General features: G+C 36.5%; 1 protein-coding gene across 4 annotated transcripts in view; it reads right to left on the reverse strand.

The window, feature by feature from the left end:
• The window catches only part of UGP2 (UDP-glucose pyrophosphorylase 2), a 50,015-nt gene that overhangs the window by 18,595 nt on the left and 15,031 nt on the right, over window positions 1-16,389 (reverse strand). For all 4 annotated transcript variants that reach the window (XM_036996651.2, XM_036996649.2, XM_017673990.3 and 1 more), the window contains exons 2-3: window positions 12,079-12,206; window positions 11,104-11,211 (exon numbers count right to left, since the gene is read on the reverse strand). In XM_036996651.2, the coding sequence (XP_036852546.1) occupies window positions 11,104-11,211; window positions 12,079-12,192 (222 nt within the window). In that variant the 5' untranslated portion in view covers window positions 12,193-12,206. The remainder of the gene's footprint in view (window positions 1-11,103; window positions 11,212-12,078; window positions 12,207-16,389) is intronic.

The raw sequence follows: 16,389 nt of genomic DNA on the forward strand, positions 1-16,389 counted from the left end.
GTATTTTGCTAAAAATAATATAAATATAATAAGTATTCCTGTTAAGTGAGATATATATCAAATTAAGTGTGCTAATAAAGATATATGTGTAACTACAAATAACAGACTACATAAATATGCAAGTTACAGAATTTTAAAAAGGAATACCACCTGTAATCTTTTTTTTTTAAACCACTTGTAATCCTAATACAACTCTGTTGTTTTTACTATGCCCTAAGGTAGCACCTGACATCTAGGAGGTACTTAATAAACATTTGCTGAATATGTAACAATAATAGAAACATTGAATGAATTTTTATCAGAGTGCCTAGAACACAGTAAATGCTTTATATGCATTCTCAATAACCCTCACTAAAATCCTATTTTTATTAGGTCTTTTTTTTTTTTTTTTTATGAGTGACAAAAGGCCTAAAGCAGTTTAATAATCTGTCCAATGTTACATGGCTAAGAAGTAGTGAAGCTGGTATTTAAAACTCTGGAGTGTTCTTGATCTTACAGCCATCACTGCTAAAGTATATTGATGGCAGAATGAATTCAGTATGCATATATAGGTGGTTTTGTAATGGTGGAATAGATTAGTGACTGACACTGTGAATAAGTTAATTTCTCAGATACCTGTTGACTAAGCATATGATTGAGAATATTATAGCTCAATATCATGAGATTAGAGATTTTAAACTATAAAAATTTGCTCAATACACATCATTAAAGGATAGAAAAACTGAACTGCAAGGTCAGCTAGCCCTGATAAAGGGTGTTTAAAATAAAATGAAAATAAAACAGGAAAAATGAATAAAGTGGCCACTTATCCAACACTGACTAAGAACTATAAGAAATCTAAAATTCCTATGCAATTTGGAATTTAGGATTTAAGAACTTAAAGCATAGCCATACCTCATCTGCCTCCTAAAAATACATTCCAACTAGCCGGCTGCAAGGTTAATAAGGAACCCCCATCTCCTATATTGCTCAGCATTTTCCAGGTTCAGTCAAATTGATCCCTTCTAATTGACAATAAATTGCAGACATGATTCCCGTTTACCCTCATCTCTCACCCACTTCTGTTTTTACTCTACAGTAGTACTATAAACACTGTAGTTATTAGAGCACCTTTCATGTCTTATGCTTTTGGGCCTTTGCACACCATGGCCTCTTAAGCCTGGAACGGCTATGTGACCTTTTGGGCAAACTCTTACTCATACTTCTAAGTTCTAATGTCACCTTTCATCCCCAACTTGCTTAGGACATCCCCACTCCCCAGCTGAAACTTTTCCTGCTATACTTGGTATATAACACCAAAAAACCACTTCTCTAAAACATTCTGGATGGGAAGAGAGTTAATTTAAAAATAAAGTTCAAACAGAGAATCATGAAAAAGTTTTAGATAAATAATCTGTTATGACTTTTTACAAATAAACATACATTCATTCACAAATGTCTTTTCCTTAAGTATCGTATAGATCTATTGACCAGAGCGCCGTACCTTCTTATGTAAACCACACTAAACAATCTTCATGCAGAACATTCTAGATTTATGCAATTTTCTCCATCTTTCATACTCATCTCACCCACACCTATTTAACAAAGTTTTTTTTCTTTTTTTGGCTACTCATCTTTGTGCAGTTTTCCCAAAGCATTCAACTCAACTTTCATGGAAATAACTATAAATTGGTTTATATAAAATTTAGTTACATTATGTCATTACAACAAATATAACTTGTATGAACAGGTTTGGCGACAAACACAATTAAGTTCTGATAAATGAGCTACTCCACCAGTGAGAGCAGATTTTACAATAAAGAGCAGACCCAAGCATTCTAAGAAAATGGAGAATACCAGCTAATTTCTTTAGTTGGTCACGTTAGTGAAGTGTCTCCAGAACCATTATCCCAATGTTCTATAAACATATCTTTGTGCAGATATCTTCCCACTAAACCAAAAATTCAAAACTGATTTGCTACTGCATGCCCATGTCATTGACTTCGTTGGCCTCAAGGCAGCTGGGCAGAGCCTGAAACAGCAAGAGCCCCCCTCCCACAGCAACAGCCTCTTTTATTTACCCCATTCATTTTCTTTCTATGTCATTACATGGAAAAGACTGCAAAGCACTGTACAAAGTAGTAACAAGCTCTTTTAGAGCATTGACTGTCTTTATTTTTGCATTCACAATAATTAAAACTTGGTATTTCATAAATTTGTGATAAAAGTACTGAATAAAGGAGATCTTCATAGCTTCACAGAGTGACTTACAGGTAAACCAGACAAAGACTGCTGGGAGTATGTGAACGCTGAGGGTAAGCTTGGGCCAGGAGAGAAGCAATGGGAAATTAGTCTTTAAAATTATCTTACTTGCTTACACATTTATGTTTTCTCTCTCCCACTAGAATGAAGCTCCAAGAGTGTCAGACGCTTGTCCATCTTGTTCACTTGGATCTCAGTGCATAGACAAATGTTCATCACACAGTAGCTTTTCAGTAAGTGTTTGTAAATATGTTGCTGGAAGAACTTTCAAAATTAGTGAGGGTATTTTAAGTGAGGGAAAGGAGCGGAGCATACTCAACAGTTCTACTCAAGGTGGGGTAGCCATGCTTTAAAGACTTTCAAGTTCCTTTCAATCATTAATGGCAACTGGTGATGGCTCTGTAACTACCATAATACGAGTCTGGGCTCAGGCAGATGTGGGCCTATTCTGGTTCTGCCACTTACTCACTAGCTAAGTCAACTTGTGTGGACAACTCAATCCCTTTCAGTTTCAGTCCTCCAAGCTCCCAGAGTTGCTTGAGGAGATATACGTAGAGAGCTGAATGAGGACAATGCTTGGCACCTTAGTGCTGAATAAACATTCGCTGTTGTTGCTAGTATTACTGTTGTTGATAAGCACATGAAGTACACCACGTTCTATGCACTAGAGATAAACATAGGGCTGTACTCCTTGAAGAATTCCATTATTGTTACTAAAGGATACCAAAGAACCAGGTTGTTGGATCCTGACAACCTTGTTCTTACCAGGGCTCTTCCTCTGAACCTGTTTTCCTCTTTCGTAAAATAAGCAAAATAGTGCCTATCTTCCAGGTCTGTTGTGAATATTAAATGAGATCACCAACATAAAGGATTCAGTACATCTGACACATAAGCACCCTGACATTGATAATAAGCGTTAACTGTAGAATAGAGCTTTGTATACATAGGTTTTAATGGATTTTTAAAAATGAATACTTAAAGCTTTGTTTCATTAAAAAAGAAAACTTTTGAATGGTGTTTTTTTCATGCTCTTTTGAAGTGACAAAACTTTCTCATCTCCTGCGGGCTTTAGGACTATGTACAAAGAAGACACTTATGTTAAACAAGTCCATCTATAAATAGAAATCTTTGTTTAATGGCTTACTTCCACCTTTTTTCCATACTTAGTTTAGTCATAGGTATCCCTTGGCATTTCCATGTTTCTTCTCAGATACCTTTTATTTGTTTTCCATTTTGAGCTGGGAAGAAAAATTCTGTCAGCACGTTCAGCAATTATTTTGTGCTTCTTTTGACTCAGCAGGAAGTTTAAAAATAGGATCTACGTAACCAATCAGCCAAATCATGTTTCTAGTTAAAAACAGTGTATCTTTGCAACTTTTCTATAAATCAAACTATTCTAAAGTTAGAAATTTATTTAAAAACACATATGTTAGTTGCTTGTCATTTATTCAATTCTCATGTGTTTACCTATGTACAGCATTTTGTTTCTTACTCTTGATATTTTTGCCTCTCAAAGTCCCATACTTACAGCTTCCTGTTAAAAACTGTAGCAACTTCCAAAATGCTGGAGAGATAGAAAATTATAATACTCCCATTACAACTGTGTACTTTAAACCTAGTTAAACTAGAGAAGAGGTGACAAAAAACTGGCAGAAAACGCAAATGACAAAAACAAGAAACAAATAAAAAAACAGTATGGTTACCACTGGCAAATGGCCCTACAAAGCAGGAGGTAACTATAAAGAAAAGGTGCCAACTGCTCCCTAAACCTTACTGTAATCTAGAATTTTTTATAGTAATTCTAGGAAGTTCAAAGATTGGGTTTTTTTTTAATTGAAAAAGGCAAAAGTAATATATACAGATGTTTTTTTTAAAAACCAAATGCTACGAACAGGTATATATTCATCATCCTTTTATAGAAGTCAGTTGAAGTCATAAAATTAGTCAGCCTTATGGGGCATTTGGCCAACATCCTTATTAACTAAGGGGATAGTTTCAAAGAACTTCCCACTTTATCATGGATTAGAATAGACAGTGGTAGATGACTCAAGAAATGGGAACAGAGTTCTAACAGAAGAGATAGGGGGTCCAAAGGCCCTTTGGCTCATATGCCTGAGTCTGCTCTTTTCTACAATCAAACTTGCTTCTTCCCTACAAACCAATCCTCCTGTTAGTCTAACTGTGGACAAAGGATGCTTCAAAGTAACTATGGTAATCCTAAATTTCCTAAAAAATATAACTGGACATCAATAAATAAAACATCATCTTGTTTACGATGTACACCAGCTTTAAACTCTGGGGTTATTAAATAGCCAGTGATTAAAGCAATGTAAAGTATGTTGTAGGTTTAATTATACAATTCACTGTCGTGAAGCAGCCCAGGAGAAATGAAGGTGGTGAAGGGAGAAAGGCCAGATGCTTTAAAAAAGAAGTTATAAGGAAGATCAAAGGGTAGATGTGGGTGGGTGGTGGACAAAGGCTAAGACAAAGTCCTGAGCACATAAAACTGAGGGTGGAAGGAGGCCAACCTCTTCCTTTGTTGAAGTCTGAATGAAGAAAAAGGCAGTATTTTAGAAAGTTACATATTTGCTCAGCTTGCGTTTTTAAGGGAAGACGTAAAGTCCAGACCAGAGCCCAGTAAGGTTTTAAGAAGCAGCATATTTTAAAGTAGCAAAAGGATACTGTTGGGGAGGAAGGGAAAATTCTGTATCTTGATTATGATGATCGTTACATGATTGCCCAAACTCATAAAACTGTGCATTAAAAAGGCTGTATGTAAATTATACCTCAATAAACCTGACATTAAAAAAAAGCCATTAACAGCAAAAATGTTCATTAACCTTACAAGGTTTGTCACAATTTAAAAAAACAAAACAAAACAAGAATAAGCATCTTTTACCCAACTATTTGGGTTGATGCATTACATGTTACAAAATCTAAACAAACTATCTGAGTTACATTGATGAAGCATGGCTTTTAAATTCTATTTCAGTCTTCCACCATTAGTGTCTCTCGTAAATGGTCACTGTAGTCTCTGACATCTCTGGAGTGTAACCCACACAGCCAGCCATCAGGAGCTGCAATGGCAGCAGAAAGACTCAGCATCTGGCTCTCTTAGAGCCTTTCTTCTGGCTTTAGACAGGAAGCAACAGACATATCCACCATATGCTCCACAACCAAAGAATAAGCTGCATGCTATAAGCCTTTTACCACTAGACTCCTACTATTCCTGGAATTTTTTCTCTTTGATTTCCCTCCCACCCTCTGAGAAGTCTTATCCCAAGATTATCCCAGGGGTCTACCTTAACACCAGGAAGTCTTTCCTGAGCCCTGACCCCCATGCCAGTGAGAGGCACTGGCAGCACCTGACGGACCATCTCAGGCACTATCCTGTTTTTAGCAGTTTCTGGTTCCAGTTCCTCCACAAACTCAAGGCCAAAATGCTGAAGAGGAACCAAAACTTATTTTTGTAGCCCCGGCAATCAGTTACTGCCTGGTAGAGAAGAGCACCCAATAAATGTTTCTTGAATAAGATTTTAAGACAGTAGTTCTTAACCTTTATAGGTCATGAACCCCTTTGAGAATCTAAGAGGAAGCCTGGGAATCAACCCTGAAAAAAATGCACATATATAATTTCGCCTATAATTTCAAGAAATCCTTGAAGGGCCTATAGTCCCTGCAGAGGCTTCCCAGGTTGAGATGCATGGTATAAACATCCCAGTCTCTTTCTGGCTATACAATGGGACAAGCAGAGAGTCTGCTGCCACATCTGATCTAGAATAAGGAAAAGGAGTTAGTAAAATATCCCCAAGAAATTATAAACAGAGCAGAAAGGACTAGAGGATTATATAAAACACCCATCTTGTTTTATATAAAAACTCCCCCAGTATCAATCTTATAGGTTAAGGGCTATCTTATATTAAGCAAAGATAATGGAAATTCCCTAACAGTTATAACACAGATGAAGATGTAGGAGAACCTCACAGATCTATTTTTCTCATCTGACTGTAAGACATAAAATGTTTACATAAAAGACACACTGAGAGTGTAATACTAAAATGATCTGTATTAGGTCTTGCAACACATGAGCCAAGGTCCAGGAAGAATCTCTGCAGAGGTGGGCGTTGGCAAGGGGGGAGTGATGATGCTCCAAGAGTGGTAGTACCACCTGTACTCATAGTATGATTTTCTTCTGGAGCTTGATTCTGTGGGACTGGACTGTCTCCTACTCTAGATACAAAGGAAGCAGTTAGAGACCCTGGTCTAACATTATTACCTGGAGTCTCTCAAAGGCAATCATGAAACTGACATTAAAGTGGCCACATATTTACCATTACTATTTCTAAAGTGAAATAATAAATAAGCAACCAGCATGGAATTAAAAATTATAGGTCTGTGGTCAGCCTCCTTAATACATGTCCTCTGTAAAACCCAAGTGAAGGGAGGCAATTCTGGGGAAAATTAGAGACTGCTCATTTCAATGTGGAATCAAAAAGTAGGGAATTAGAGCTTTGGCAATATTTGCTAAATCAGTATATTTGCTTAGATTAGTAATTCTAATTGTTACCAAATTTTATGTCAAGGAAAAGATGAGACTCTGGTATCCAGCCTGTTCTCAGGGCCATTTCCTTAAATACCACTATTTTCTTTCTGTGGAATACTTTTCCATTTAAGATCCCATTTTATCCTTGCACACACACAAAACAAGTGTCTAATGGCTTTACCATTAGTTAACTGCAGATGCGATATCTTCACCATGCTCAAGGCAAATCATCCTGTTGTTGCATCATGTCAGATCCTTGGCCAAATTGCTTCTAATAAGTCTTTCAAAAAAGATGTGCAAGTATTAGCTGCACAATTATTATGATTCATCTTTCCCCCAAAAAACAAAAACCTATGTATTTTTACTCTGCACACATACACTGTAACTTTCTCAGGATGCCTTATCATTTGAACTTACACATTTTAATGTTTTTGTACTGATAGACTAAGAGTAAAAAAAGTTTTCATTTAGAAGATGGAGCAAAACCAAATAATCTGTTGAAGCTAAGTATCGCACTGGTATGATACTCTTCATGCCAGTTCTCTGCCTCTTATCAAACGACAACAATAAAGGAGTTAACCCCTTCTACCGCGTCACATTCGAAAATTCACCCTAACCCCTTTGAGAACTTTAACAATTACAATCATTAATCAACCAGAGACCTGTGTTCCTACCTAAATGAAAAAGCCTTCTTTAGAGAACATTTTTCACATCAACTTGAATATACATTATAATGAGAAGTAAATGCCAGGCAGGTGGTTAACAGGTTTGAAGTCAGAGCTCAAAAGAACCTGTCAGCCCAGTACCTTCTACAAAGTCTCTATCTTCTCACTTTTCTTATCTACTTCCCATCCCTTTCCACCCCCCACAGAAGCTCAAACATTAAGCTTGGCCAAGAACAAGACACATCCTCTCTAGGAAACTACCTGCTAACTCATGCTTCTTTGCTCTAGTCTGAAACAGACACTTTAATACTTTATTAAAACTTTCTTTTATTTATGTAGCTAAACATCAAGACAATCTTGACTATAATACCCATTTGGTTAACATTCACAAAACTGAGGCAAAACATTATCCATATAACTTCATAAAGTGGATTCTTCTTAGCCATAATCCAATAAAAGATGGACTCAAAAGGCTTTTTAAAGAACACGTATATGCTCACTGAGAGAGCTAAAATGAAGTAGTCAACACAATAGGTAAGAATACGTAAAACTTCACAAAATTTATAGGCATATCCTTCAATCCATTATTTGTGAATAAATATTTTTTAGATAAAAAAATGATCATCTGAATTGAAAAAGACATTTGAAGTCAGTTTTCCAAAGACATCAAGGAAACTACTGAAGATCTTCTGAAAATAAATATACAAAAATGGGGTCAGCAAAATGTTCATAAAGGACCCAAAAGGAAATATTTTAGGTTTTGTAGGCCATATGGTCTTGATCACAGCTATTCAACTCTGCCATTACAGCATGATAGCAGTTATAGACAGCTGGTAAATGAGTAAGTGTGGTTGTGTTTTGATTAACTTTATAATATAAACAAGGTGTCCAACTCTGGTAGTTTGCCAACTCCTATACAAAAATATAGATTCTCTGTTATGACGATATTTATGTGCACACCTCTGATCCAAGGCTGACATGATAAATGTCACTCTAAAGGACTGTTTTACCATATTATATTTTCTTTTTGGTTAGGAGAATAAAGCATGGCCTGCATTTAAAATACAACCTATATTCACTAAAGAAAGTTACATTTGTGAAAGGAAAATCAATCTCTATATACTCTGTATGACCAGAGAGAGAAAACCTGTCTGGAAGTGGGAGGGAGGGAGTTGGAAGAGTGTAGGGGAAGCAAGGTAAACAAACATTAACCCATGATTTACATTCTCAGAACTGTTCACAAAACCTGTTAACATACAGGGCACACTTGTGCCCTCCAGAAGCTCAGGACATAGTTAAAAGGAGCAAAAATTTTTTTGCCTCCACATTCCAAAACCATCTGCATTAAGTGTGTAGGGGATTATTAAGCACATTTTTTAAAAAAGATGCTCAAAACTGAGGCTTCAAAATAAAGACATTTTTAATGAAGACTTACATTTACATAAACAGAAAAAGAACTTCACAAAGTCATTTTACATCCAGAATTCTACTTTTTATTTCTTTTTTTTTTTTTTTCCTGTATCAACTCTGCATTCCTATTAGTAACTATGGCTCCCCATAGCCTCCTGGAAAGGATTTTTTGTCAGGACCTTGTTGGGGATGGTAGTACCCAATTGCAAAAATCCTAGGTGGTTCTGATCCCTCCTTCCCTTCCTTCCCCACCATCCAATCCTCACTCCAAGAACCCTTCTATGTATCAAAATCTTTTCTCAAAACACACAAAGGCAGATTTCTCCACTGGCAAAGCAGACCCCTGAACCTTAAAATATACTGAAAGTAACAAATCTGTGTGCCTTCCTTTAAGGTAGGCTTTATTACCAGAAAAGTTAAGTTTGTGTAGGAGAAAAAATACAAACAAGAATTAAGAATAAAACCAAACCTTTATACCCAAGTCCAGCATTAATTAGAAAAATGAGGTTACTTCATATAGAAATAAATTCCTAGACAAAAATTGTATTTATAAATATTTGCATGCCTAAATTTATTATAATTTTAGGCCTCTACCCAAACATTTAAAAAATTCTGACTGAATCTACTGGTTTCTTCTTAAAACTATTTACATATCCCAAAGAACTCTTATTACTCCTTTTCAGAAGAAAATATTATTAATTCTACCACTTAAAAGCAGAAAGATAAGTCACAATTCATTTCAAGAAAAGCAAAGACCACAATAGACCCTAAGAAACACAAACACTATAATTGGCAAGCATTACAGGCAAGAGGATATCTTACTTCAACATCAAAAAATGAGACTCCTCAAGGTGAATGCTTAAGTGAATGCAAGTGCTTTATTTTTTAGCTTATTTTCCTTTTCCAATAAGCATGTAGTTTATAATTTTAAAAAGTTTTTAAGAACAGAAAGGCATTTCCACATATGGGAATAGAAGTACTCCTAACTAGGAACTATGCTTTTTTTTCATTAGGAAAAAAAATACGAGGGACTCCATTAGCTTAAGCTACCATAGATGGTATATAAATGAATATGTACAGTTATGTGCCAGTAAAACTTTACTAATGCAGTGGAGCAGCTTTCAACCTTTGCCAAATCCCTCCTCTAAACAACCTTATTTTTAAACCAAAATTAGATTATCTAAGATTACAGATTCCTTAAAGATAAACTATTCACATACAATTATTCTACACTATCAAGTCTCTCTACCTGCAGTAAAAAGTGCTACAAGCAGCAGAGGTCAAAATTGCTGATGGGAAAGGGAAGAAAGGTCAATACGGTAACGAAACCTATTCCTTAAACAATCATTTCACTTAGATTATCCACTGAACAAACATTAGCTCAGGACACAAGGTCCCCTAGCCTCAAGGTCTAGTATGAAGACAATACATGCATACAGACAACTATTACTAATTAGGCCAGCTAAGTGCCACATGATGGTAGAAATAACCACTAACATCTGAAAAATCCTTCTTGGTTTAACTTGTTTCCACATGTTTCTTAATAAAGCCTCATAACAAACCTATGAAGTACATAAAGCACTTGGTATTCACCTCATTTTGCACAAAATTTTTCAGAAGCAGAGCTAGGATTTGACCTCTGATGTTAGCAGCTTTCTGCTAGGGGCCAGTGCCTTTGTGTGTTTGGACTGAGCCTCAAAGAATGAGCAGGATTTTGACAGGAGAAGAGACCAGAGCATTCCAAGGAAACAAGACACAGTAGGCTGGAAGTGGGGGAGTACACCATGTGTGCAGGTAGGGGGAACATGGCTATAAAGATGGCTTGAAAGCTCTGGGACAGCTTTAAGTAGCTGACTTAGTATCATGTCTGTACATGACCCTACTACAGGCAGTAAGAAATCACATGGTTTGGGAGAGAGAAGGAAGAAAAGGACATAAATGAAGCTCTTACTGTGTGTTTGGTACTTTCAAAAGAACTGCCTCTTACCTATGATGTTAAGTTATGAGGTAGTGTTATAGGGAGAGCAGACTTTCCTGAGTCCTCTGCAGGACTGGAAAAATGGGTCTAACAGAAGGGAAGTAAAAAACAGCTGTCTGTAATTTTAGAATGAGGGGACATAGAAAGGAGAACAATTCCTGTCTGGGTCTGCAATGGTTTTTATAGGTCCCCCATGGTACCCCACCCCCAAAGTTAAAGCGATGTCCTAAATTGCCAAATTTTCCTACATTTTACCTAGAACTTACCGAATCTTCTGGAGGTCTCTGGATTTTTCCCCAATCCACAGAAGGTCCCTTTTCTTGCAAAAATCTGTGAAATAGCTTCCGAAATCCATCAAGGTCTTTTTGGGTGTGCTATGAAAACAGATGTCATTGTTACAACTAGCACAATGCTAGTTTAATAAATACAAATATACATTATACATTTAAAAAACTTCTCAATGTAATCTTATACCATTAGAACACAGAGTAGATACAGAGTAGTAGGTTATGTTCACAGAGTAGAGAAATTCCTTTTTTATAACCCAATTTAAAACTGAAGAGGAAGAATAGCTACTATGAACCGTGTTTAAAGGAATACAAGAAAATAATCCTCCCCGTGTCCCACCAGTATTATGTAATCTGGACACCATTTGGTCCATGGAAATTCCAAATGACTTTCTACATTTATTGACCAATATCTTTCTCTACATCTCTTAAGTAAAAATTGATCCTCACCAAAAGGAAAAGAACAAAACATAGGTAATCTCAAACAGTAAGTACAAATTGAAATTTGAAATTGAAAAGGATGATCTACTGATTTATAAGTAGAAAAGTAAACACCTTCCTATTCTGGGAAACCTCCATGGAAGCTGACAAAGTAGTGGGGTTCTATTAGAATTGGCTCTTGGGAAAAAGCATGCAAGATATATGCTTGATAAACTAACTTTTTGGAGTTCTAACCAAACATTGGTTATCAGTGGTATTAGAATATAGATATTAGAACACAGAACAAATAAAATTTTGTTCTAATCCTTTTAGACTTTAGAAACTTCCTAGAATTAAAAAGAAAAAAAAGACAACAGTTTTACAATGAGCAAATGTTGAAAATCCTTAATTGTTAAGCAATCCTAAATTTTTGTAATGTCATTACATCTTGTGCTTACTTCAGGCTAGACAATCAGCAACATCAATAGCAGCTCAGCAGGTAGACAAAAGGAGAAAGCACTGCGGGGCTCTTACCTCAAACTCATGGCATGGCGCTGTGGTGAGTATTTTTTCCAGTTCCTTCTTCACAGATAGTTCTAGCTCTTGTCGAATGACTTCTTGGAATTGAGAAGCACCATCTTGAGACATGGCTTTGCTAAGATCTTAAAACAAAAATATAAAACCACCAACTGAAAAATCAGACAGCCATTCCATGGCTGTTAAGTTACAACCAATTTCTTTTTAGTGTTACGGTAAATGAAGGGCTCTTGCAGGATGTCGGTGGTGTCAAGTAGCTTGGACCATATAATCATATGGGCTCAAACCTGACTCTTCAGTACATCTATTTCATTTACTAGTGTATCTGAAACACTAATTAAACACTTTTGGGAAGATGGGGGGCAGGTGGAAGTACACGGATCAATCTTCATTGGAGCACATAGTTCCAACTCTACTACACCAAGCCATCAAAGCTGGAGAAAAATGAGAGCAACTAGAATAATGTTAATCTGGGTAGGTTTTATGGAACATGTCCCTCTGAACTGCCTCATAGGAGAACTGAAGGGGGTTGGCAATTTCAAAGAAGCAAAAGACCCCTCCCTCCTCCAAGCCGGATGAAAAAATTAAGGGATGCTTTCTATTTTAGAAGGAGATCTACTCCAGTTTCGTATTTCTTACCAAAGAACCCTTTGAGGGATACTGGCAATTCCAATGTGTCTCTATTTCTATGGCATCAGAAATTCACTTTAAAAGGAGAAGGGCACAAAGCTGCCTCCCCGCTTCTGGTCCCCAATTTCAGCCCAGACTTTCAGGGCTTATTGGTGTCAGACAAGACTCTCAGGGCTTTGGGGCATAGCTGGGTGACCCTATGACAGACAGACCTCACTAAAAGGTGACAGAAATGCCTGTTAGGTGAAAACTAACAGAACAATACAGAAAAAGAAAATATCCCAGGCCCAAGTAACTTGGGAGAAATATGCCAACACAGGCTGTTTTACATACTTAGACAGTACTTATCATGTCTACTTCGTATAAAATAAGGGACAATTAGATTACTGCTTACATACTCTTTATCCTCAAATACCTAATTCAATCTTATTCTATAAATATATTTTTGAGGTTTATGTTCAAACTTTTTAAATAACTTATTAGTTCTACAAATCATGCTTAACTTAGCAAATATACATTTTAATACAACTAAAAATACTCCCCCACAAACCACACATTTTTTTCATTTGTTTTCTGTGCAGGAGGAAACACTAACACAGAATGAAAGCCAACACAGTATTTTTAACATACTTTCTCAAGAGCAGAAATTAGTAAATTATGTAACTCCTGAGGCAATTTGCTTAACATAGACAGCCTCTGCCCCCTTCCAAATATCTAAAAATACTGACAATTGAGATATTTAACATAGCTCTTCAAAAATCTTTTTACACACACTTCCCCATCACATTAAAATCTAAGAGCAAAAAAAACACAAAGAAATTTGGCTATACCACACAATTTAATCCTAAAACAGCCATTTTCTAACTGTGCTTTTCTTTTTTTTAATTTAATTTTTATTTTGATATCATTAATGTACAATTACTTGAACATTATGGTTACTAGACTCCCCCTATTATCAAGTCCCCCCAACATACCCCATTACAGTCACTGTCAATCGGCGTAGTAAGATGCTATACAATCATTACTTGTCTTCTCTGTATACGCTGCCTTCCCCATGTCCCCACCCCCACTACACTATGTGTGCTTATCGTAATGCCCCGTTTTCCCCCTTCTCCCTCCCTTCCCACCCATCCTCCCCAATCCCTTTCCCTTTTGGTAACTGTTAGTCCATTCTTGGGTTCTGTAAGTCTGCTATTGTTTTGTTCCTTCAGTTTTTTTTTTTGTTGTTATACTCCACAGATGAGTGAAATCATTGTCTTTCTCCACCTGGCTTATTTCACTGAGCATAATACCCTCTAGCTCCATCCATGTTGTTGCAAATGGTAGGATTTGTTTTCTTCTTATGGCTGAATAATATTCCATTGTGTATATGTACCACTTCTTCTTTATCCATTCATCTACTGATGGACACTTAGGTTGCTTCCATTTCTTGGCCATTGTAAGTAGTGCTGTGATAAACATAGGAATGTAAATGTCTTTTTCAAACTGGGCTGCTGCATTCTTAGGGTGAATTCCTAGGAGTGAAATTCATGGGTCAAATGATATTTCTATTTTTAGTTTTTTGAGGAACCTCCATATTCCTTTTCACAATGGTTGAATTGGTTTACATTCCCACCAGCAGTGTAGGAGGGTTCCCCTTTCTCTACATTCTCACCAACATTTGTTGTTGTTTGTCTTTTGAATGGTGGCCATCCTAACTGGTGTGAGGTAATATTTCACTGTGGTTTTAATTTGCATTTCCCTAATGACTAGAGATGTGGAACATCTTTTCATGTGTCTGTTCGCCATCTGAATTTCTTCTTTGGAGAACTGTCTGTTCAGATCCTGTGCCCATTTTTTTATTGGATTATTTGCTTTTTTGTTTGTTGAGGTGTGTGAGCTCTTTATATACCTTGGGTATCAACCCTTTATCAGATCTGTCATTTATGAATATATTCTCCCATACTGTAGGATGTTTTTTTGTTCTACTGATGTTATCCTTTGCTGTACAGAAGCTTTTCAGTTTGATATAGTCCCACTCATTCATTTTTGCTTTTGTTTCCCTTGCCTGGGGAGATACGTTCATGAAGAATTTGCTCATGTTTTTGTCCAAGAGATTTTTGCCTATATTTTTTTCTAAGAGTTTTATGGTTTCATGACTTACATTCAGGTCTTTGATCCATTTTGGGTTTACTTTTGTGTACGGGGTTAGACAATAATCCAGTTTCATTCTCTTACATGTAGCTGTCCAGTTTTGCCAACACCAGCTGTTGAAGAGGCTGTCATTTCCCCACTGTATATCCATGGCTCCTTTATCATATATTAATAGGCCATATATGGTTGGGTTTATATCTGGACTCTCTAGTTTGTTCCACTGGTGTATGGGTCTGTTCTTGTGCCAGTACCAAATTGTCTTGATTACTGTGGCTTTGTAGTAGAGCTTGAAGTCAGGAAGCATAATTCCCCCTGCTTTATTCTTCCTTCTCAGGATTGCTTTGGCTATTCAAAGTCTTTTGTGGTTTTGTATGAATTTTAGAACTATTTGCTCTAGTTCACTGAAGAATGCTTTAGGTATTTTGATAGGGGTTGCATTGAATCTGTAGATTGCTTTAGGCAGGATGGCCATTTTGACAATATTAATTCTTCCTAGCCAAGAGCATGGGATGAATTTCCATTTATTAGTGACCTCTTTAATTTAAGAGTGTCCCATAGTTTTCAGGGTATAGGTCTTTCACTTCCTTGGTTAGGTTTATTCCTAGGTATTTTATTCTTTTTGATGCAACTGTGAATGAAATTGTTGTCCTGATTTCTCTTTCTGCTAGTTCATCGTTAGTATATAGGAATGCAACAGATTTCTGTGTTTTAATTTTGTATCCCACAACTTTGCTAAATTCAGGTAGTAGATCTAGTAATTTTGGAATGGGTTCTTTAGGATTTTTTATGTACAGTATAATGTCATCTGCAAACAGGGATAGTTTGACTTCTTCCTTGCCAATCTGGATGCCTTTTATTTCTTTGTGTTGTCTGACTGCTGTGGCTAGGACCTCCAGAACTATGTTGAATAAAAGTGGGGAGAGTGGGTATCCTTGTCTTGTTCCTGATCTTAAAGGAAAAACTTTCAGCTTCTCAATGTTAAGTATAATGTTGGCTGTGAGTTTGTCATATATGGCCTTTATTATGTGGAGGTACTTGCCGTCTATACCCATTTGTTGAGAGTTTTTATCATGAATGGATGTTGAACTTTGTCAAATGCTTTTTCAGCATCTATGGAGATCATCGTGTGGTTTTGGTCCTTTTTGTTGATGTAGTGGATGATGTTGATGGATTTTCAAATGTTGTACCATCCTTGCATCGCTGGGATGAATCCCACTTGATCACAATGGATGATCTTTCTGACGTATTTTGGAATTCAGTTTGCTAATATTTTGTTGAGTATTTTTGCATCTATGTTCATCAGGGATATTGGTCTGTAATTTTCTTTTTTTGTGGTGTCTTTACCTGGTTTTGGTATTAGAGTGGTGTTGGCCTCGTAGAATGAGTTTGGAAGTATTCCCTCCTCTTCTACTTTTTGGAAAACTTTAAGGAGGATGGGTATTAAGTCTTTACTAAATGTTTGATAAAATTCAGCAGTGAAACCATCTGGTCCAGGGATTTTGTTCTTAGGTAGTTTTTGATTACCAGTTCAATTTCTTTGCTGGT

This window comes from Manis javanica, chromosome 1, assembly GCF_040802235.1.
Source record: "Manis javanica isolate MJ-LG chromosome 1, MJ_LKY, whole genome shotgun sequence".
Taxonomy (NCBI): Eukaryota; Metazoa; Chordata; class Mammalia; order Pholidota; family Manidae; genus Manis; species Manis javanica.